The sequence below is a fragment of the Oryzias latipes genome, chromosome 12 (assembly GCF_053564925.1).
Source record: "Oryzias latipes strain Hd-rR chromosome 12, Olatipes_Hd-rR_3.1".
In the NCBI taxonomy this organism is placed as follows: domain Eukaryota; kingdom Metazoa; phylum Chordata; class Actinopteri; order Beloniformes; family Adrianichthyidae; genus Oryzias; species Oryzias latipes.
This window is the reverse complement of record NC_136248.1, coordinates 24201771-24225751: the sequence shown is the minus strand read 5'-3', so window position 1 is coordinate 24225751 and position 23981 is coordinate 24201771. Positions and strand designations below refer to the sequence as shown.

The 23981-nt window shown below is 42.5% G+C and overlaps 1 protein-coding gene across 1 annotated transcript; it reads left to right on the top strand.

The window, feature by feature from the left end:
- notch1a (notch receptor 1a) lies at nucleotides 1-22697 on the top strand. Its single transcript, XM_020707575.3, has 34 exons — nucleotides 1-301; nucleotides 1199-1280; nucleotides 6700-6962; nucleotides 7062-7400; nucleotides 8377-8499; nucleotides 8602-8835; nucleotides 8918-9073; nucleotides 9153-9338; nucleotides 9875-9988; nucleotides 10519-10632; nucleotides 11787-12020; nucleotides 12125-12235; nucleotides 13601-13793; nucleotides 13870-14015; nucleotides 14107-14220; nucleotides 14760-14879; nucleotides 14988-15140; nucleotides 15236-15464; nucleotides 15557-15758; nucleotides 15844-15997; nucleotides 16099-16283; nucleotides 16455-16587; nucleotides 16687-16944; nucleotides 17030-17142; nucleotides 17232-17803; nucleotides 17899-18339; nucleotides 18437-18582; nucleotides 18685-18898; nucleotides 19008-19092; nucleotides 19177-19339; nucleotides 19435-19733; nucleotides 19804-19951; nucleotides 20068-20165; nucleotides 20246-22697. Exons 1-34 carry the CDS (start codon nucleotides 244-246, stop codon nucleotides 21494-21496), a joined length of 7431 nt encoding a protein of 2476 aa, XP_020563234.1. The 5' UTR covers nucleotides 1-243; the 3' UTR covers nucleotides 21497-22697.
- The last annotated feature ends 1284 nt before the right edge of the window (nucleotides 22698-23981 follow it).

The window sequence follows — 23981 nt, the reverse complement described above, 5'->3', positions numbered from 1 at the left end:
GGAGGAAGGTGCGGAGTAGAGAGGGAGGAACTCCGTAGCTGCACATTTCATTGAGAACTTGGAAGTCAGCGGGTGAACATCTGAAAACTCCGTGCTGCTGCAGACTTTTACTCCTTCCTGTCTGCGCTGGGATTTACCTGACGGAGGATTCCGGATTTCCACCCCACATCTGGAGTATCAAAGCGCGGATCTATGCGAACCCCACGCGGGAGTCCACAACGTCTGTGAAGCTGAAGAGGAGGAATGCATCGTTTCTTAGCGAAACTGTGTCTTCTCATTCCGGCGATCGTCCTCTCACAAGGTAAACTCTATGAAAGTGTTTTATTGTGAAAGAATGGCGCAGCAGAAATGCGCCACAACACCTAATTTAAAAGAAATTGGTAATTTATTTTGAAATGACTGGATAATTCTTGCAACGTTTTGAGCTGATCCTGGGGGGAAAAACAACACATATTACTGTGTGGCATGAATGCATGCGAAACATTGTGGAAAATTATTCAATCGTAGGAAAATTTAAACTTTTAATGTGAAAGAGGCGTAAGCTGCAGAGCGCCGCTGAACTTCAGTGACTTGTTAAACTCCAAAAAATGAGTGTGGTCGCTTAAAAAAAGCCTTTCTAAAGTACTTTTAATCCATTCAAACCATATATTAGTCTACAGTAAAGTTGTTTAAAAATATTTAGCATCATTTTAAATAAAAATAAAATAACGTTTTTAAAAAGTTGGTTAAAGTAGTTTTTTTTTATTTATAAAATAAGTGAATGCATGCCTTGAGGTGGTTGGGGGGTGTAAGGAAAGGAGGAAGGGCACCTTTTGTCTGCAAGTGTGGGAGAGTGTTGTGTGGGCCCCGTGTTGGGGTCGGGTGAGGGGTGGGGGGGGGGGCACTGTTATTCCCGTCTGCTGGTAAACAAAGCCAGGGGAGAGTGTTTTATGGCTCGTGCTGGACTCTGATTTCTTTTGTTCCGCCTCTGAGCCCTGCAGCTGCTGCGCAAAAAGCGTGCGCTCCCAAAGCCACGCACCGTGCGCGCTGGCCTCCACCGGTGCCCTCGATCGGGGTCTTCCCTGTTATCCCCCATGGACCCTAATGTACAAATCAATTAAAGGATGCTTGTGTGCGCATTAAACCCCTGCATTGGGAGGGATAAATACAACTAATAATTCTGCACTGAAATATTCTTGTCTTTTCATCCTCTCCACAGGTCTAAAATGCTCCCTACCCACTGAATCATGCCTAAATGGAGGGAGATGTGTGGCCACCTCTAGTGGCAATGGAGAATGCAGGTGAGTGTGCAGAACCACATGTTGCACTGAATTTATTAGCATTCTTTTTCTATTAAATGTTTTGATGTTTAGAGTCAGTTTTGTTATTTAAAATTCCTGAAGGGGCCACAAATCCTCACTTTCATTCCAGTCTTTGAATGAGTTCTGTGCCCAGCAACCAGAGGCCCTTAAAGTCTCCTCTGTGCTGGTTGGCTCATGTACCCCATTCAGGAGCTGTACCGCACTTTTTTTTTCGTAAAAAACCCCAGAACTTTCTGAGAGATATTAAAAGAGAATGCACATGCAAAAGGTTGGAGGGGTAGGGGGACAAAAGCGCTCCCTCCCAACAGCAGCCCGTTAATGAATGCGAGACTGGAGAAGTGAGAGGACGCGTCCAGTCCTAAATCTTGTTGTTCTGCTCTTTCACGGCGACAGCTGGGGTTCGCCCGCCGCCCGTCTCCCATTGTCCTGCAGTCAGAATAATGCTGTGTGACTAATCTAAGTAAGGCTTCCCATCATGCCACAGCCTCCCCAAACACCACAGCACCAAACCCCTGCCATAACCCTCCCCCAAAAGGCTTGTCTCCTTCACTTTGAATGAAATCACCCCCCCCCCCCCCTCTAAAGCCCCCACCACCACTTTGCTGTTTGTGATCTGCAATTGAAAGCCAGATGGCAGTGAAATGTAATTGGATTGGAGCTCGTAGACGTGAGATAATTTAAAATAAAGTGTAGAAATTTGAAAGCAAACAAGTGGGAACTGAAGAATTGACCAATTCTGAACTTTTAGTTCTGGAAATGGGGCACATGAAGTTCATCTAGTTCATCCTGAATTTACTTATTCATTTTAAACAATTGAAATTAAAAAAGCAAACCAGATTTAATCTTTTTTTTTTTTTTTTAGCCCTAAGACCAAAACAGATGGATTCTGAAACCAGTAAATCTCTATTGCGCCTTCCAGTTGTGGCATAATTTTTGTCTGCATCTGTAAAGAAACTCCAAGGTGGCCTGGTTTGTCTCGAAGGCATGTGGTCATGGCAGGCGCTTCTGTGCTCTGTGGGGACAATGGGAGGGGATCTATTGAAAAGCTTGTGCTAGTAGCCCAGGGCCACTAATTCACTAATTCTTATCTGCACACTCCACACACACACACAAACCTCAGCACGTGTGGACACACTGGCACACAGAAACTTTCCCTCCACCCCACAAAGATCTTATTGTGGTCTCCATCCCTGGTCAGTCCAATTAAAAAAAAACGGCAGGATGAGGGCAACCCGCATTCTCGCATCCTCCTTGCTCTCCTCATTAATCATTCATCTCTGCCAAGCCAAGCAGCTAGGGTTGTACTGGGACATCAAGGGGTCAGAGAGCAGCGTCTGTGACAGAGAGAGAGAGAGACAGGGGGGGGTTCCAGTAATGTTCCAAATCGTCTTGTTGGTGTCGCAGATTAAAATTTCTGTGCCCACAATACAGCTGGCATACTGCCTTCTTTGAGCTGAATTGTATGACATGCACAGGAAAATCCACCTGCGGTAAGGAAGAAGGAGTTGTTTCTATGATGAGTGTGTTACAACGCCGCCACACATTGCCCATTTTCAGTTTGTAAGATGTGAAGTAACCATCACAACATGGCAGGTGGAAGGTCAAAAGTTTAAAGTTGCTTTAAACTCCCCCCACACGTTTATACAAGTTAGAGGTGAGTCATGTGCTGCTGTGGTTAATGCAGTCACCTAAAAGCATTCAGTGACGAGAGTTACCGAAACCTTTATTTCCCGTTCATGTGACCCACATGCTTGTGTAGAGAAGACAGAGTGAGAGTTACTCTGGTAAGCAGTTATCTAAGGCAAGGATTTTATTTTGATTTTGCTGAAATTCTGTCATGAAGAACTTTAAAGTATTAAAATAAAAGTCTCCCCCTTCTTTAAATCTCCAGGCTTGCCTCTTTTTGTACTTTGTCTCATAAATTTTGATGGGATGTAGTTTTGTAACAAGTCATGTTTTCATGGAGTGGAAGACAATAGCAAAACTGTTTGTTTCAAGGTTGGAGCAAAATTACAGACCTCTTTGCATTCAGAGACATTCTGTGGTATCAAAAGACATGAAACAGCACAAGTATCTGCAACAGGGAAGCATTAGGACAAGACTGAGAAGTAAGAGGTTACTTGACAGGCCAAGGCTTCCTGTTTCCCACGGAGCTGTGGCTGACTGTTTATGTGGGCAGCGTGAGAGACCTTAAGGAAGGGCACTGCATTGTACGTGTCAAATGTAGGTTCCATTTGTGGTACACTAATAAGGGCACTGCAGAGTTGAAAAGGTTGGTGACCTCAGCCACACCTTTGCGTGCTATTCTGAATTTGTTTAGCAATAACCATTAAAAATAAACCTAAAGCACTCTACACTGCCTGCTGACATGCATCACTATGAAATCTGATGTGTTTGGTTGGTATGATTGCACTTCCACAACAAAGTGTGTCTTTTACTTGGTAATAAAAATTCAGAGTCAAAAAGAACAGAGAAAATCTATCACCACCAAAGAGCTAGGACATTCTGCCGTCAAGGAATGCTGATCTTCGTTTGTCCTACTATAGGATTACCAGGCTGTAACAGCAATGCAAGTGCATGACGAGGTCAAGTGTGTCTTGATTTGGGTTTAAAGTTCTGAGACTGCTATGGCTTTAGTTGCGCCCATTCTTTAGATGCCAAGGCTCATCTAATACAGTCTACAACTGGTACACCATAAAGAAAGGCCCCCTCCCATCAACATGGACATAAAATCAATACAGGCCTCTCCAAGTCACTGTAAAGAATGCATTCAACTGAGACTTGTGTCCCACATTTGATGTTGTGTGGGCTTTAAGTAGGAGGATCTGGAGATTCTCAATGCATGGTAATCAAAGCTTTTCTGTCAGAGCGAGTAGATAAGAGGCTATTTCACTTGAGTGGGTGCTGAAAGTTCACATACAGCAATACTGCCTGTCAAATGTTTACCGGACACCGTCATACATGTGTGTGCATTTGTCTGTGTGTTTTAGTAACATCTACCAAAGGCAATACTCCCACATAGGACTGTTGGTAATTGAAGCTAGAACTTCTGTTAAAGTAATAGACTTGTGGAAAGGTTATCTGATAACCATCAGGAGAGGTAAAGTAGCAGGCAGGTGGTTTTATTGGACTCATTTCTAGATGCAAAGTGTAAGATTTCTTTGTCCATTGAGGGACTTGTATGATGTGTTTACACATTGTGAAATCTGAACCTGGGGTTTGCTGTTTTTAGGCTTGTGAGTGAAAGTGACCTTTCAGTAAATGGTCAAGCCGATGCTCAGCTCTTTATAGCCAAACGTAGTTCATTGCGTGACTTCCAACGAATCCACATCAGTACTAGTTTCCTTTGAGACTCAATTATTAAACATTTCTCAGCAACTTTAGGATGTGGCATTGCATTGTACTTACTAATGAACCTGTTTGATTTGGATGAATTTGAAGTGTGAAATGTATGAATATTGTTCAGCAAATGAACTTTAAGGGGCTTTCGAAGTCCATCCATTAAGCTGTTGTGTTTGTCCCCCCTCCAACAGATGTAGACCTCCAGGGTCGGCGCTTGGCTAATGATTAAACAGATGTAAGGGAACATTGGGAAACCAGACAAAACGAAAAAGGAGAGGACAGACACAAAAGAATAAAAGAAAGCAAAGAGTTGGGAATAAAAATTAAAAGACGGTACATCTAAACATGTGAAGTCACTGTATGTCACCTTTAATCTTACCACCTAACTGTTTTTAACAGTGTCATTTCCACAACACAGTTGGACTGTTTTTTTATTGTAGTGGATAAAGTCACCCCTAAAGTGACAGATGGTAGATCAGGCCCAATGAAGAGAGAGGGGAGAAAAGGCAAAGTGCGCGTCCCACAGTCACAAAAGTCTTTAGGGTCACAGGTCGGGGAAGCATCTGCTCTTGCCTAGGGGGACATTGCATTGCCGAGAGGGACCTGTTGCTGTGGTGTGTGCTGCTGGTCTTTTCAGGTTGTGGGTGAATTTTTTTTCTCTTTCTTTTTTTTTTTAGAGAAGACTGACTTCAGGACAAAGAGGGACTGTCGAGAGGCATAATTGAGACCCACCACTAAAAAATATTTGATTGGTAGAAAAGAGTAAAATCTCTGTGAAAAAGGGATTTGGGAGACTTCAAAGTCACTTCTAGTGCCTTGACAATCTTCAGTTAATTGCAACTTTTTAGGCTCCCTGTGGGGTCACAAAGGATTGTTAGCTCATTCCCCCCACAGTGTCTTGTCTTAGCCAACAATTCCGTTTTTAGCAGTCTAGTGTGACATAAGTGAATGCTGTTAAAGGATACTACTGGGAGCTTTGGAAGATTCTCCCAAGAAAAAAACAAACAGGCAAAGGAAATTGGAAAGTGGGTCGAAGCAAACACCCTCAGTAAACCAGAGAAAAGAAGACACTGTGTTAAATAAAAACATTAGAGAAAGCAATTTGAAAAATGATGGGATGAAGACACAGAAGTTGCAACAGCTGACTTCACATGGGTTCTTGAGGTCCCCAGAGGAAAGGTTGGCTTTTCAGCAGAAACCCCCCCCCCATCTAGGAAGGGGACAGAGGACAGGGAGAAGAGGGGGCACGAAGGGGGATAAGTGGAGGGAGGGAGGAGAAAGGAGAATAGGGGGAGGAGGAGGAGCCCTGTCCAACAGCTGCCTTCATTAACATGCGCACCTGCTCCCTGTGGAGATACTAGGAGGCCAACAGATGCCTTTCTTACACATAGACATACTCTTGTGGACCAAGTGCACACTATCACACAATCTCCAATTCAAACATAAACACCTTTTTCATAGACCTTTTTTGTCCTCTTAGGTGACAATTCGAAATTTCCGTACTATTTTGTACATTCTAAACTAACAACGGAGGAGCATTTCAATCACTGAATTTATTAAAAACTATTTCTTCTCTGGGTCAAAACCATTATTTGCCAAATCCTGTATTGTTCTTGTTTTGATCTATTACTAATCAGCTAGTATGAGCTGTGTGACTGTTGCAGTAACTGTTCTTGTGTCCATGGGAGGGAGACATTGAAGGGGCTTAAGGCCTGAATGCAGTGTTTCATATGCGACATCAATAGGCGGCAGAGTCCCCTTGATCTCTATGGTCATTCAGGATGAGTGTGGACAGCGCAAGGGTAAAAGGTAGATGGGAACAGTCTGTTGGGCTAGACTATTTGGTAGAGTCTGTTGTCCCAGCAGAATGTGTTTTTAATGTTCTGGGAGATCCTAATCCAGGGAGATGCAGTAGAACAACACAGTTTCCCTGTCCCACTGCAATGTGACTTTGTTGGGCGGGAAATGTCCCATTCCCCTCCATGCCCCTTTTGTTTAAAAGATTTAGGCTAAATTAGATCATAATTTTATTTATCACTCTTCCATGTTTTCCCAGGTGTCCCAGTGACTATATTGGCAACCGGTGCCAGTATCCCAGCCCATGCAGCCCTTCACCCTGCCGCAATGGTGGAAGATGCCGTGCAGTTTCCCGTGGCAACACCTTTGACTTTCTCTGTGAGTGTCCCCTGGGTTTTACCGACAGGCTGTGCCTCACCCCCACCAACCACGCCTGCATGAGCGCCCCGTGTCGCAATGGAGGAACGTGTGAACTTATTGCTCTCACTGATTTCCGATGCCAATGTCCACCAGGATGGACAGGTATGATGGTTTAAACCCCCACTCGCCCCCAAACTTTTAAATGTGTGTTCTGTTATTGGTTTTCTCATACACCTGACTGAATGCTCTGTTACTTTGTAGGAAAATCTTGCCAAACTCCCAACCCATGTGCTTCCAATCCATGTGCAAACGGTGGACAATGTTCATCTTTAGATTCCACCTACAGGTGCACATGCCCTCCCAACTTCCATGGCCAAACTTGCAAGCTGGATGTGAATGAGTGTGCCCAGACCCCGTATCTCTGTCTAAATGGTGGCATTTGTGTAAATGAGGTTGGCTCTTACCACTGCCGCTGCCCACAAGAGTATACTGGCCAGCACTGTCAAACCCCTTACGTGCCCTGCAGCCCCTCACCATGTCAGAATGGAGGCACTTGTGTCCAGAAAGGAGATACCACCTACGACTGCAGCTGCCTTCCAGGTAATGTCCAAACATTAATATTGCATGATATTTTTATTATTTTGAAACTTATGTAAACTTTGGTATTGGTGAAATAGTAGCAACGCTTTGACATCACTTTATCCATATTGTGTCTCTTTGAAGTCTCAGTCATCCAGAATGGTTCAATAGGAGTACAAGTTTTTTAAATGATAATCTGGATTTAGTTGAAGATGCATTTCCTCGTCTTGATTATGAGAGGAAATATCTTTAACATAAACTAAATCCAGATTACCCTTTTTAAAACTTTTTTTAGTTATAGTAAAACCTGACTGGAGAAAAATAATCTTGTTACCCCAAAAATGTCTTTAATTGCCCATTTGCAATGGCAGCATGTTGTAGCACAGACATTTCCTGCTTATAATCACCAGAGAGCCAAGAGACAAAACTATGCACAAACACAAAAACCTAGAGGTCGCTTTGCACTGAGTCTCAGACAATTTGTACATTGGTTGTCAAAAACCACAAGACCTTTTTAGCTTCTTCTCTATCTTACATTACAAACAAGTGTTTGTAATGGATTTTAATAATAACTAATTAAGCTTTAAGTTGCTGCTGTTTTTGTCTGATTTTCACCACAAGCAAACATTTTTGTAGATGAAGGGATAGTAAGGACTTGTGGGTTAAAGTTTAATCCATGCTGTGTCTCTCGTGGGTGTCTGCTGTGGAATGCGTTCAGATAGAGAACTTCACCGTCACCTGCAGAGCTGTGGGTTGATTTTTAATCAGACGATCCTGGCTGTAAAAACCCACACAAGTATTTGAAGTCCGAAGAAGAGATGGGTCGTAACATCATCTAAAGGGCATTAAAAAAGTTTGCAATGATAATACAGAAAGCTAATCAATTTTATGGATACAATAATAACAGTGGGAGGAAATGTCTGATTATTAACTAATTCCAAGTGTTATGGGACTAACTTTATAACTTTTTGTCACATGTCGCTTTTTAATTTATTAGGCTTCATGGGTCAGCACTGTGAGCACAACATTGATGATTGTCCAGGACACAACTGTCAGAATGGTGGGGTATGTGCAGATGGAGTCAACACCTACAACTGCCAGTGTCCGCCTCATTACACAGGTGATAATTCCCTTGATATGTCCATTTTTTAGTTCTCATGTCCTACCTAAAAATAATAATCACTGAACCTCCAATTCCTTGCTCTTTTTTAAAATCCTTTAGGACAATACTGCACAGAAAATGTAGACGAGTGTGAGATGATGCCCAATGTATGTCAAAATGGAGGGACATGCCACGACACCCACGGCAGCTACCACTGCGTCTGTGTCAACGGGTGGACAGGTGACGATTGCAGCAAAAACATTGACGACTGCGCCGCTGCTGCTTGCTTTCATGGTGCTACGTGCCATGATCGTGTAGCCTCATTCTTTTGCGAGTGTCCTCATGGCCGTACTGGTAAGGTTCTCCCTGTACTCCTAATCTACACAGAGCTACTGGTCTTTCTGAGAATATTACATAAGGTATGTTTGCCCTTCAGGGCTGCTGTGCCATTTGGATGATGCCTGCATCAGCAACCCCTGCCAAAAAGGTTCAAACTGTGACACAAATCCCGTGAATGGAAAGGCGATTTGTACATGTCCACCAGGTTACACAGGATCTGCCTGCAACTTGGATATTGACGAGTGTGCCCTTGGTAAGTAATAAAGTCAGGACTGTCCCCAAAGTGTTTTTCTGATACTTTGAAAAAGCAACTTGGGCTCTAAATGTTCTAGGTGCCAACCCTTGTGAGCATGGTGGTCGCTGCCTCAACACATTAGGCTCTTTCCAGTGCAAGTGTCTGCAAGGGTATGAAGGACCTCGCTGTGAGATGGATGTGAATGAATGCATGTCCAACCCCTGCCAAAATGACGCTACCTGTCTTGACCAAATTGGAGGATTCCACTGCATCTGTATGCCAGGTAAAAAAATTGGTTAACATAGTGAGAAAAAATTTATATATAAACTCTTGTTTTTTTTCTAATGAGATCAGTGTCTAATACCACAGATTTAGCTGTTTCAAAAAAAAGCTTCTTTTTTTTCCAAATGAAGTACAGTTTCTCTTGTCAAATCATGCCTGCAAGAATGTGTCTTCTGTTTTTCTTTAAAACCTTTCCTCTCAAAGCAAGTGGTCTGTCCTGATTAGTCAATAACTGAGGAGGAAAGAGGTTCCTCCCTCTTTGTGTGTACTTTCAAATCAGCCAATTGGCAGGCATTATGCAAATATAGACATGGTTCTACTGAGTGGCTTGAAATAACCAGAAAAAAATCATGCATGAAAAAAAAGTATTGTGGTGGTTAAACTGTAGTATATGTTTTTATTATGAAAAATTGTGTTTTTAATGAAAAATTATTTATCAAAAAACATGATAAGACATAACTTAGATATTCCACTTTTTTTTTTTGGTTTGATTTTTAAGCAAGAATTTTAATGTTTCACTTTTGCTGTCTTATTTAGGATACGAAGGTGTGTTTTGCCATATTGACACTGACGAGTGCGCCAGTCAGCCTTGTCTCAACAATGGCAAATGCATCGACAAGATCAACTCTTTCTACTGCGAGTGCCCCAAAGGTGAGAAAATGCATTCATAAAAGAGCTAAATATCAAGAAAACATTAAGGAAGTTTGAGAATTTACACTCTTTGATTAAAGTTTAATAGGTAGAATTTTTAGCAGTAAGATCATCCATGCATGCATTTAAAAACTCTTAAATTTCTACAGCCAAGTTGTTCACAGTGAAGCAGACTGCAGAAACATTAGCATATTTGGCGGGCACAGAAGTCTGTACTAAAGCTTAGTTTCAAAGTTGTGGGGGCAGGGATGGTTTGTAGCTGGTAAACTGCTGGAGACCATTGTGTTGTTGTTTAAAAGAAAGATTTCACTGCACAGTAAAAGCTGAGGGGTGGGGGACAAAGGGGGCTGGAGGTGGTGTTGTGGAATGGTTCGCAAGGACTTCCAGTGTCCCACTTCAAATGCAAATGAGTCTGTAATCTTTCCACAGAAGGCAAACTGCAGGCTTTTCAAATTGAACACGTTCTTTTTTACATTTCACTTTATGTTTTAAGTAAATGTGTACTTCTGTCTTTGAAAATTGATCCACAGGGTTTTCAGGAAACCTGTGTCAGGTGGATATTGATGAGTGTGCCAGTACACCCTGCAGGAATGGCGCCAAATGTACAGACGGTCCCAACAAGTATAATTGTGAATGTGCTGAAGGTATGATATAAAGGAGATTATCAAAAGTCGGTTGTTACTTTTCCGCTTTCCTTTGAGGACAGAAAAATCTTTTTGTGAGCTGTTAAAATGTCTATGGAGAATTGCAAAAAGCAAATGTTTGCAAACACAAATTTGTAGACGTGCAAGACAAACGTTATGTTTGTGCTAGGAGACAAATCTGTGTTAAAGAGTAACAATAAATTTGTGTAAAACTAGTATATGTTTAAATTCTTTAAAATGAATTTGAATTATGTTTGGTACCCATGCACAAACCTCTGACTGCAAAGCAATACAAAACACGTGTCACTTATGGGTTTTAAAAATCTGCAGCCTCATGTATAATGACTCTAACATTACACGTGAGGCTGCAACAAACAATTCGGCTTAATATTGCTTTTCTTTGTTTTGGATAGACAGTCTTACATCTCCATCATATATAAAGATAAAAATAAAACATTAAAATCATAGCAAATTAAGAACATAGAACAGGAAAGCCATGGACCTAAGAATGCTAAGCATTAATTTTGACATAGCCCTGGTATGACTGTGTGAGGAAAGACAAACTGTAACATGAACAGAAAAAAAAGGTATTACTTAAAGTAATAATATAATCTAAAAGGGCCAAAGTTTTGTACATTATACTCCACAGGAAGTTTGAATTTGATATGCACAAAATATTTATATTCCTACTTAGATGTGCATACTTGACTGTTTTTCAAATTTAAAAAAAAGATTTTTAATAAAACAATCTGACCTTTGGACCCGATCCCCCTTGTAAATAGTACAAAGCACACAGAAAAGTCCTCCCAGTGTTTTTTGCACAGTCTATGTGTATTCAGAAGATTACATGTGTGTCTCAAAGTGCAGTTTAAATAATGTAAAAAAACAAACTTCTTAAAACTCACATGACTCCTATTTTTTTTTCTTGGTAAACCTGACTAATACGTTTCTAAACTTATTAGTGAACATTTGCAAAATTAAATATGGTCTAAAAGCTGCAAAAGGAAAACTTGAATTTGGAAGATAGCAGCAAATAAACATTAAAAAATTAAAAGTTAAGTTAACAATAAAAACAAGAGATTTAAAAAAAAATAAATTAAAAGTTAAGTTTGTTGCATGTTGGTAGTCATCACATATTCCTTATGTTTCGGCAGGTTACACAGGCCAACACTGTGAGATTGACATCAACGAGTGCTACTCTGATCCTTGCCACTATGGCACTTGTAAAGATGGTCTTGCGTCTTTCACCTGCTACTGCCGCCCTGGCTACACTGGCCGCTTGTGCGAAACCAACATCAATGAATGTCTCAGCCAGCCTTGTAAGAACGGTGGCACCTGCCAGGACAGGGAGAACTCCTACATCTGCTCCTGCCCTAAAGGGACCGCAGGTGAAACTTCCACTATCCTATAACATGTTGAACATTGAAGAAATGTGTTATTTTTATTACAAATCTTTATTGGGTATTTGTCTTTCTTTTTTTCTACTCATAAGGTTTCAATTGTGAGATCAACCTGGACGATTGCAAAAGCCAGCCCTGCGACTATGGGAGGTGTATCGACAAAATCAATGGCTATGAGTGTGCATGCAGGCCAGGTTACACAGGTGAGCTTTGGGTGGAGTTTACAGGTGCAGGGGGGGTTCCCTTGAGCTTTGGGATGGGGTGTTGAGACAGGTGGCTGGCGGGTCCTCTCCTGTGGAACAATAGTTTCAGATTGCTTGTGTGGGACAGGGCACTAGAGGGAGAGGTAACACAGCCCCAAACGTGATCCACACACAAACACACACACAAAGCAGTAACTGTGTTTGCCTTGAAAAGACAGTGGAGTTGAGGCCAGAGAGACTCTGTAAGGCGATACTTTAAAAGAAACAGACATCCCTTCTCTGATGTTGGCTTGTGTATGACTGCATAAATAAACCTCAGTGTCAGATTTAAATACTTTTACTCTGATTTTTGGCATTTTCTGAACAAAAACGGAGGAATTTTGGCGGAAAATCTTCTCAGTGAGCGGGCTGGTTTCATCTTTTTCCCCTTTCATAGCCAAGCAGAACTGGTCCTGATTGGAAGTTGAGTGATTGTTTCACAAAAGTGAGTGAGTGGGGAACAAGTGTGCATGTGCAGGCTGCTGAGAACCCCCCTCCCCCCTCCTCTTCCTCCCCACCATCTTATTGTGCTGAGTGTGGAGGGAACAGCAGGACTGAGACACAGGGACAGAAGACCATTGTGAATGTAGTTCAGGCAGTTGGGCCCTCCCCTTCTGATTGATGAAGAGCATAGAAGTAGCGAGCTGGGTACGACATCAGAGCGGTGGGGGTGGGGGGTGGGGTGTAATTGTTACTCGGCCGTGTGTGAAATGAGTCTGGCCTTCTGTCCCCACCATCAGCCTGGGGTGAGGTTAGTTCTGCACAAATGCGCCGGGGGTAGGTGGGGGGTGTACTAGTATGTGTTTGAATAGGGAGAGTAGCCACAGCCGCCAAAATCCTTCTCTGGGGGCAGCAGCACCTCCTGTCAGGTATTCTTCTGTCTATTCATCAAACCCCAGTGAATCAAAAGAGGGAAGGTAAAAGGGCCTTCAGAAGCCAACAGGCCACTTGAACTGCATTGGGTATTGTCAGGTAAATGCCCAAAAAGTTGCACAAAACATCTCCTTTTACAACTTTTTAACCATTGTGCTATCCTATGGGGTCAAGATGACGATGGACGTGTTCTCCCTACCATGAGAGGTGGATAAAGGTGGAGAGGATTTCATGTAATCCATGGAAACCAGCAAAGATCACAAATCATGGAAGAAAAAAGTTCAGCGCAGTGTCTAGTGGGTCTAGATGACCCCACTCCCAATGTTCAAGTGCCTAGGATAGCACAAGGGTTCAAACCAAAACCAAGTCCACCTCTATGGCTTTTGTGGAGTTGTTCCATTTTTGAATAAGGTTGACCACATCCTTTCAAAATATTCTTTTACCTTCTTGCAGGCACAATGTGCAACATTAACATCGATGACTGTGCCATCAACCCATGCCACAACGGGGGCACATGCATTGATGGCATCAACAGCTTCACTTGCCTCTGTCCAGAGGGCTACAACGATGCCACCTGTTTGTCGCAGGTTGACGAATGCAGCAGCAACCCTTGTATCCACGGCCTTTGTCAAGACCTCATTAATGGGTGAGACCAGGTTTAATTTTTAGATTAAAAACATAAAACCGCAAAAGTAACTGACTTGTATTGATTTCTTCTCCAGCTATAAATGTACCTGTGACTCCGGATGGAGCGGTCAAAACTGTGATATCAACAAGAACGAATGCGATTCCAACCCCTGCATGAACGGGGGCACGTGCAAGGACATGACCAGTGGATACCACTGCACATGCAGAGTCGGCTTCACTGGTTAGCTCTATTGCATCTTCTCTGATGACAGAAAGACTGTGTTACCACCAAATCCCTTAAACAAGTGTGCCCTCTAATCTCGCTATTGTAGGACCCAACTGCCAAACTAACATCAATGAGTGTGCCTCCAACCCCTGCCTCAACCAGGGGACTTGCATTGACGATGTGGCCGGATACAAGTGCAACTGTTTGCTGCCTTACACCGGTACGGCACGGCATGGCTTGTTTGTCATTCAGAGAACCTGTTTCCTGGATAGTGTAACTTGCTGCTGCCTTAGCAGTGGGCACACATCTGAAGATGCAGCCCTCCTGTTTCCTTGCAAATGTTTATCTAACCATATCCTGTGATGTCAAAGACAACATTAAGGACTTGCTACTAACTGGGATGTCTGTTTTTGGCATCTGTTTGAGGAAAGATCCGCATGTCTGTTTTAAAGGGATAACATAGCTTGTGTTTTTTGAAATAACATGCCGAATCAGCTCACATATGCTGCAGAAGTAGATACTACTCTCAGCACTGCTTTCTGCTTCCACCACATCCTGTTTCCTGTCTACGATCACACAATGGCAGGAAGCAGGAAAGCCCTTCCTGTTTGGTTAGGTTGTCATGGAAATGGATAAGGAAGTTGAATGGAAAATGGGATTTAACAATTGGTGCTCAGTTTAAAAGAAAGTGTATTTTTTAAACAAATACTGTAATGTTTTTGTATGCACAAAACTTAAAAAAGGATGTTTCGTTATTAGGTGAAAACTGCGAAACCCTGCTGGCCCCCTGCAGTTCCCGTCCCTGTAAAAATGGTGGTGTGTGCAAGGAGGCTGAAGACTACCAGAGCTTTTCTTGCATCTGCCCTGAAGGATGGCAAGGTATGCATCAATTCTCAGTTTTACAAAAATGTAGCTAATTATTTTCCATAGATTTTGTTCTTTTCAAGAGAGAAAATAAATCCTTGATCTTTTTTTTTTTAATTCAAGGCCAAACATGTGAAATTGACATCAACGAATGTGTGAAAAGTCCGTGCTGGAACGGTGCTTTTTGCCTCAACACCATGGGGGGCTACCAGTGCAAGTGTCAACCAGGTTTCACAGGCCAAAAATGTGAAACAGACATCGATGACTGCAAACCAAGTAAGCCGCAAAACAAACGCAATGCCAGAGCAACCTTCAACTTGAAAACCCTTCCTCTAATTTATACTCTCACATCCTCCTCTCTTTTGTTTCAGACCCCTGCAGTAATGGAGGTCTGTGCCACGATGGGATCAGCAGTTTCACATGCACATGTCTGCCTGGCTTTCGTGGCGGCAGGTGTGAGCAGGACATAAATGAGTGTGAAAGTAACCCCTGTAAGAATGGGGCCAACTGCACTGACTGTGTCAACAGCTACACCTGCACCTGCCCTACAGGGTTTAGTGGCATCAACTGTGAGATCAACACCAACGATTGCACTGACAGGTATTTCACTTAGCCATTATTAAACCCACCTCTTAGATATTTACTCTAAAAGCATGTTTGAAAAAAAAATCTTTTTTTTTGTACTACTGTAGCTCGTGCTTCAACGGTGGTACTTGTGTGGATGGAATCAATTCCTTCACTTGCCTGTGTCTCACTGGATTCACTGGAAGCTATTGCCAATTTGATATCAATGAGTGTGATTCCAAGCCTTGCCTCAATGGAGGAACTTGTCTTGATGGTTATGGGACGTATAAGTGCACCTGTCCTCATGGCTACACAGGAGTAAACTGTCAGGTAGCTTGCTTAAAATCCCTTTACTGGTATTCACTATTCTCTGGTGTTCATTGAATTTAGCTGAATAATCTGAAATTCCTTTTAGCATCTTGTCCGATGGTGTGACTCCTCCCCCTGTAAGAACGGAGGAACATGCTGGCAGCAGGGAGCTTCTTACACATGTCAATGCCAGACTGGGTGGACTGGCCTGTATTGTGACATCCCGAGTGTTTCTTGTGAGGTTGCTGCCAAACAGCAAGGTACAACAGTGTGCATCTGCTCTTATGGCTTTCATTCTCTTAAATTTTCATGAAACATTCTAGCACATAGCTGCCACTTTTGACATTTTGTTGCATTGAAGGTGTGGAGGTGAACCAGCTGTGCAGGAATTCAGGCCAGTGTTTGGATGCTGGAAGCACACATCACTGCCGTTGCCAGGCTGGTTACACTGGGAGTTATTGCCAAGAACAGGTGGATGAGTGCTCACCCAACCCTTGCCAGAATGGAGCAACCTGTACCGACTATCTTGGAGGTTACAGTTGTGAGGTAAGGGACATCATTTTTGCTTGGTTTAGGAGGATTCTGTCTGCTATTTGCAACCATGCAGGTAAATGTTATAACCACACAAAATTCAGTCTGTGATGGCAATACCAAACAACACCAAACTGGTAAAATGCACATCATATAGTAATATACCTATGTTTTTGCATTTCTCAGTGTGTCCCTGGTTACCATGGTGTTAACTGCTCCAAAGAGATCAATGAATGCCAGTCTCAACCCTGCCAGAATGGTGGTACCTGCATTGATCTTATCAACACCTACAAATGCTCTTGTCCTAGAGGAACACAGGGTACAGCTTAGTGTTTTCAGTTTATGTACTAAGTAATTCCACATTAAATCAATATGTCTTTTATACACATCTTTATGACTTAACCTTTTCTTTCCTTAGGTGTCCATTGTGAGATGAACTTGGATGATTGCAACCCCTTCAACGATCCTTTCACAAATGAGCCCAAGTGCTTTAACAATGGCAGGTGTGTGGACCGCATTGGAGGCTACCAGTGCATGTGCCCTCCAGGCTATGTTGGTGAACGGTGCGAAGGCGATGTAAATGAGTGTCTGTCGGATCCCTGCGACCCCAGAGGGTCCTACAACTGCATTCAGCTAATGAACAGTTACCGCTGTGAATGCCGTACTGGCTATACAGGTACAGTTGGATATCTAGAAACACACAACAAGAGCCTTATATTTATAAAATAATCTGACATGTGCTGCATGCTTCTGCTTTGCAGGACAGCGTTGTGACAAGGTTTTCGATGGCTGTAAAGGACGACCCTGCAGAAATGGAGGAACTTGTGCAGTTGCCAGCAACACACCCCATGGTTTCATCTGCAAATGCCCACCTGTGAGTGCAATAACTAGTACACATAAAGCTGTTTCTTTAAAAGCTGTCTTCCCACTTCATGTTTCTAATCAATACTTGTGTTTTTCCAGGGCTTTACTGGTTCCTCTTGCGAATACGACTCCCACTCTTGTGGAAGTCTGAACTGCAAGAACGGTGGTACATGTGTGTCGGGTCACCTAGGTCCCCGCTGCCTGTGTCCTTCAGCTTTTACTGGGCCAGAGTGTGAAACCCCCACAGACAGCCTTTGCATTTCCAATCCCTGTTACAATGGCGGTACGTGCCAGACCACCCCTAACGCTCCCTTCTTCAAGTGCAGCTGCCCCAGCAACTTCAACGGCCTTCTTTGCCACATACTGGATTACTCCTTTGTCGGGGGGTTTGGCCGAGATATCACCCCACCTCCAGAGGTGGAGGTAAGCTGTGGGATTCCACAGTGTGATGAGTGGGCTGGCAATCACATCTGCGACTCACTGTGCAACAACCATGCCTGTGGCTGGGATGGAGGAGACTGCTCTCTTAATTTTGATGATCCTTGGAAGAACTGCTCTGCTGCTCTGCAGTGCTGGCGTTACTTCAATGATGGGAAGTGTGACGGCCAGTGTAACAGCCCAGGATGCCTCTATGATGGCTTTGACTGCCAAGGACAAGAAGGGCAGTGCAAGTAAGTTTGTAATATGAAAAATCTAAATGGAACATGTCAGAAAATATCTTTCAAGCACTGGTGCTGACAGACATTATGTCCTTTTTCTTGTCTAGTCCATTATATGATCAGTATTGCAAGGACCATTACGCTGACGGTCACTGCGACCAAGGCTGTAACAACGCAGAATGTGAATGGGATGGCCTGGATTGCGCCAACAACATGCCAGAGAAGCTGGCAGATGGACATTTAGTTCTGGTGGTCCACATTCCCCCAGAAGTGCTTAAAAACCGCTCATCATCATTCCTCAGAGAGCTCAGCAGTGTCCTCCACACCAACGTGGTGTTTCGCCGCGATGCCAAAGGAGAGCCCATGATTTTCCCTTACTACGGGAATGAACAGGACCTGGTCAAACACAGCATGCTTAAACGCTCTGCAGACGGCTGGCCGGAGTGGGCCTCGGTACCCGCCAATGTCTTGGATCAGATGAAGGAGAGTGTCTCCTCTGTGGTTACTTCAAGGAGACGCAGAGAACTGGATCCAGTACAAGTCAAAGGGTAAGAAGAAAATGTGTCATTTGAATAGCTCCCAATTCACTTCTTACTTTCTACAAAAATCTGCAGTGCTTATGTTTGTGTCTATTTGTGTCAACAGGTCTATTGTGTACCTTGAGATTGACAACCGGCAGTGTTACCAGCAGTCCTCTGAATGCTTTCAGAGCGCCACAGACGTTGCTGCATTCCTTGGAGCATTGGCCAGCAGTGGACATCTCAAAGTTCCTTATATTGAAGCTGTCACAAGTATGACACATTGATATTTTACATTATATGTGCATGCATAACAAAAATACCTTCTACATGATTCAAGTACTTTACTTATGGATGTTTTTACTTCTCCTTCAGGTGTGAGGCCACCTGGATCCACTTCTGAGCTCTACCCAATGTACATAATCTTCCTGGGCTTGGCAGCTCTTGGTTTTATATGCTTAGGTGTTCTGGTGTCCCGCAAACGGCGGCGAGAGCATGGCCAGCTCTGGTTTCCAGAAGGATTTAAAGTATCTGAACCTAGCAAAAAGAAACGCAGAGAGCCATTGGGGGAAGACTCTGTTGGACTGAAGTGAGTACAAATCAGGATATGGATCTTAAATTGTCTATTAAATAAAAATCCAGGATCAATAATTGATAATTATTGTCAATTAGTTGATTGTCTTTTATCCTTTTGACAGACCTATGAAAAACTCTGACATCAATCTTATGGATGACAATCAAAATGAATGGGGTGATGATGATCCAGACTGTAGGCGCTATAGGGTAACAATCCATTTCTCCTTGTTATTCTAAAGAATAAACCAAACAGTAATGAGGGTTACTAATGTGGATCGGTCTGTTTTTCAGTTGGAGGAGCAGGCCATGTTAGATTTATGTGATCACACCGATCAAAGGAAATGGACCCAACAACACCTGGATGCCGCTGACCTGCGGATTGCATCCATTGCTCCTACGCCTCCTCAGGGAGAAATAGAGAATGACTGCATGGATGTCAACGTCCGGGGACCAGGTTTGTTTACAGACAAAAAACCTGATAATAATTTATGTAACAGTCCTAGAAGCCATGTGAGAAATGTGTTGATAACGTTTTTCTTTCCTTTTCAGATGGGTTCACCCCTTTGATGATTGCCTCCTGCAGTGGTGGAGGATTGGAGACCGGTAACAGTGAGGAAGAGGAGGATCCTTCAGTAGAAATAATATCAGACTTCATCTATCAGGGAGCCAACCTCCACAACCAGACTGACAGAACGGGGGAGACTGCCCTCCACCTGGCAGCCCGTTATGCTCGATCAGATGCTGCCAAACGCCTCTTGGAATCAAGTGCTGATGCCAACGTTCAAGACAACATGGGTCGCACTCCCCTTCATGCTGCTGTAGCTGCTGATGCACAAGGAGTATTCCAGGTATCTGCTTTTCATCATGATAAAGTTCTCCCAACAATTTGGAGGTATTTATCTAAATGTGTTTTTGCAGATTTTGATCAGAAATCGGGCCACCGATTTAGACGCCCGCATGCATGACGGAACAACACCTTTAATACTTGCTGCTCGCTTGGCGGTGGAGGGAATGGCCGAGGAGCTCATCAACTCTCACGCTGATCCCAATGCCACAGATGACTCTGGTGAGTTCTGTTTTATCAGACGATCGTCTGCACACATCCGTACGGATTCTGTATTACTGTATCTGTGAGACACAAAAACAGTCTGAAATCTGAAACGATTTGAAATCTCATTTCAGGCAAATCTGCTCTTCACTGGGCTGCTGCTGTAAACAATGTGGAGGCTGCCTTGGTCTTGTTGAAGAATGGTGCCAACAAGGATATGCAAGATAACAAGGTCTGCTTAAATCTGAATCAGTTGACTTTTGAAAAAGTTTTCCAAATCAATAATCTTTAATTCTTTCTTTTTACCTTTAGGAGGAGACACCACTGTTCCTTGCAGCCCGTGAAGGCAGTTACGAGACAGCAAAGGTACTTCTGGATCACTTTGCCAACCGTGAAATTACAGACCACCTCGACCAGCTGCCCCGGGATATCGCCCAGGAACGCATGCACCATGACATTGTTCGTCTTCTGGATGAGTACAATGTGGTACGAAGTCCAGGTCTCCACAGTGCCCCCGTAAACACCTCCACCCTTTCGCCCCCGCTCTGCTCTCCCAATGACTATCTCAGCAACCTGAAGCCAGGCCAGTCTGTGAAAAAGGTTCGTAAAATTAGCTCCAGTGGAAAAGGAGGAAAAGATGGGTGCAAAGACAAGCTGAAAAAGAAGAAGTCTTTGGATGGGAAGAGTAACTTGTTGGATACATCAGCAGTTCTCTCCCCTGTTGAATCCCTTGAGTCTCCCCATGCCTATCTGTCAGACGTGGCTTCTCCTCCCATGCCTTCCCCCTTCCAGCAGTCCCCACCTATGTCCTTGAATCAACTGCAAGGCAACGGGGACTCCCACATAGGCCAGGTGAGCATGGGCAAAGATTTGGGTTGCATTTCTTTTGACCCAACACCACCTCGCCTATCCCACCTGCCTGTGCCCACCTCCAATACTCAGGGCACAACATCCATCAGCAACCGAGGAGGTCAGTGCGACTGGGTCTCCAGGATGCATCATGATGTAAGTCAGCAAGGAAGCTACACCCAAGCAGCGACACACAACATGCTGGGTCCCCTGCATGGAGTTAGCACTGCCACTTTGTCTCAGATAATGGGCTACCAGAATGTGCAGACCAGTCACCTGAGTTCACCCTCACACATGCTGCAGCAGGTTCACTCACGGCAGCTGCAGCACCAGAACTCAAACTCCACTGGAGCTGGTCAAACCCTCAGCCAGAACTTTCCCACCATTGAACTGAACGGCTCCGAACTGCCGCAAAACAGCAGCTCAGGCCGGTCAGTGCCAATCCACACCGTGATGCCCCAGGAGACGCAGATGTTGGGAACTCAGTTTCTTACCCCTCCTTCCCAGCACAGCTATTCAGCCCCAATGGACAACACTCCCAGCCACCAGCTCCAGGTCCCCGACCACCCGTTTCTCACCCCTTCCCCTGGGTCCCCCGACCAGTGGTCCAGCTCGTCTCCACATTCCAACCTGTCCGATTGGTCAGAGGGCATCTCCAGCCCACCCACAAGTATCCACTCACAGATGAATCTCATCCCAGACCAGTTTAAGTAGAAGTAGGAAAACCTGGACTCTCAGCTGTATGTACAAACACAGAAAGTGACAAAGACTGAATCCGTTTTTATTACCAGTTTTTATACTAATAAGATACTTTTTAGCTATTTTGTATTTATTTATGAGCGGTTTTTTTTACCTGAAATAAAAAGATGATTTTATATTTATGTTTTTATTTGTTCTATTTGTTTTGTTTTGTGTGAAAACCATAGAAACTCTTGAAAAGAAATGTATATCAGAAAGAAAGTCTCCTAGGTGTGTACACTGGTTATTTATTTGTCTTCTGCTGATATCTGAGTTTATTTGGAAATGTTTGGAGCTTCAGTTGCTACAAATTTAAACTTTTGGAGTCAGTTTATGAAATGCTTCTTTTGGACTTGCATAAATATTTTAAGTTCTCAGTATTAAGTATATGTTAACCACCTTTTTTTTTTATTACAAGTTTTGTCACATTTTCACTAAGTCTTATCACTGAATATGTGTTGGACGATGATTTAATATATTTTTACGAAGCGTCACCTTTTCTTGCACGTTACATCTTTTTGTAATTGAGGAGAGGAACCATTGTAATGAAACTTTGGACCTTTATAAGCACAGAACGTATAGGATGTTGTTCAGACAGAGCAAAAAAGCATTTAAATCTGAGCCTATTTTTAAATAACCTATGGTCTGGGCTGGTGCTGAGTTACTGATTTGTGGCAACCAATGATGCAAAGCGTGTTTCTTTGTTGCATGTTGTTTCACAAATCACTGTTTATGGTTACCATGTTTAACCTGTTCAATGTTGAATTGTAGACCTGCTGTAGAGCGCTGGAATGTTACATTTGCCACCGTTTTTGAAAAAAAAAAAAAAAAGTGCCAGTGTAATTTTTTTTCTGCTCGTTTTTCCCATGAAAAGCAACATAATTGTGAGATTTCTTGTAAAACGGGGCAAAATTTGTAAAAGAAATCGGACCTTTGTATGTTTAACGACATCACCTGCACTTTGTAAAGGAGTGTGGTTAGGGTGTCTAAATGTCATGTTTTATAAACTAATCCAGAGGTAAAGATGTGTGTTTTTTTATGAGAATAACTAAAATCTTCATGCACAGCTGTAGAAAAGATTTCCATGTGAAATGATTTCTTAAGAAATGTCTGATAAAAAATAAATGTTATGTAAAATTGTCACGATTCAATAAATAAATAAAGTTAAGCCTTAAAAGCTGAGTTCCTTATTATAACTTGTGTTTGTCAAAATAACTGCAACAAACATAGCAATGAAAATAAGTCAGAACAGTTAACGATTCATTTAAGCAGAATAGTAATTATGGACAACTTTGATCCACAGACACATTTTTTATTTACGCTGTGATGTTGGTAAAATCCTCTTTTTGTGCTCTATGTGTAATGTTATTGTTTGATAGATTAAAGGATTTTATCAGGCAAGCCTTAAATGCCCTGCATGTGTTTGGTTTCGGTCAAGAATTGGGGTTTTTGGAGGATCTAAATCCAGGAAACCAGCTTGATGGTGGAGGCCCAATTTAATGAGTATTTAGACAAAACAATCTGGTTTGACAATGAAAGTCTTATTCTTAGATACAACAATAATTAATAAGCAGAGAGGGGCTGAGATGACTGGGGGGAAAAAAAACTGAAAAACAATATTATTGGAACAGAAACAAAAACGGGATTTATCCCCAAAAACATAAATAAATACAAAACTAAACTAAAAAGGCTCTCACATTTTTAGAAAGCTTTTTTGTATTTTATCTGAGAAAATAAAAATATACAATGATCTATGAGTCAAACCACTGTTTAGGGAACTTACAAGTTTAAAAAAAGGTTTGCATTGAATGGACCAAAAGCTGCATGGATAATAAGTCTTTTACTACAGAGGAAACACAATAATTTACGAGAAATAATGTATGTTTGTGATAATAAAACACATAAGTATAAGTAGATTTCACTAAAACCTTTTTAGAATGTATATGCTTGTTGGTTCTTATATCTTTTTTTCTCGTAGTGTACAACACAGTATTTTAACTGGGATGCCAATTGTAGTTTATTTTAATATGAAGTGCTTTTATTACAATTAAAAAATATTCAATCTCTATTAGAAGTCACAAGAAAGACAAAATCTGATTTTGAGGATACACATTTTAAAACGTGTGTTCCTAAATATCAGACATAATTTGAAAACTTGTGGCACGTGTCTCTCCAATTTGCCCTATATTATTCTTAAACTTCATAAATTTGATTTGGACCATCATAAATTATTAGGATATTGAACTAAATGGGCAGAATGAGAACATAGCGTGTAAAATTAAGTGTCAAAATTGAGACATCCTAAAAGTGTAAGGCTAAAAACTTTCTGTTGGACCAAGGGAAGGTAATTTTTCTGGTAACAGCTACAATTTACTTTACAACAACTGTGCTGCAGGTCACATCAGCATCATTGACAAGATAAGAGAAAGATCAGAATGGAGCTACATTGCCGCCCTGTGGT

Coding starts and splice junctions, on each gene's coding strand:
- notch1a (XM_020707575.3), top strand. CDS start 244: ATGCATCGTTTCTTAGCGAAACTGTGTCTTCTCATTCCGGCGATCGTC. Junction 8,500..8,601: donor GTGTCCGCCTCATTACACAG/GTGATAATTCCC, acceptor AAAATCCTTTAG/GACAATACTGCACAGAAAAT. Junction 9,339..9,874: donor CCACTGCATCTGTATGCCAG/GTAAAAAAATTG, acceptor TGTCTTATTTAG/GATACGAAGGTGTGTTTTGC.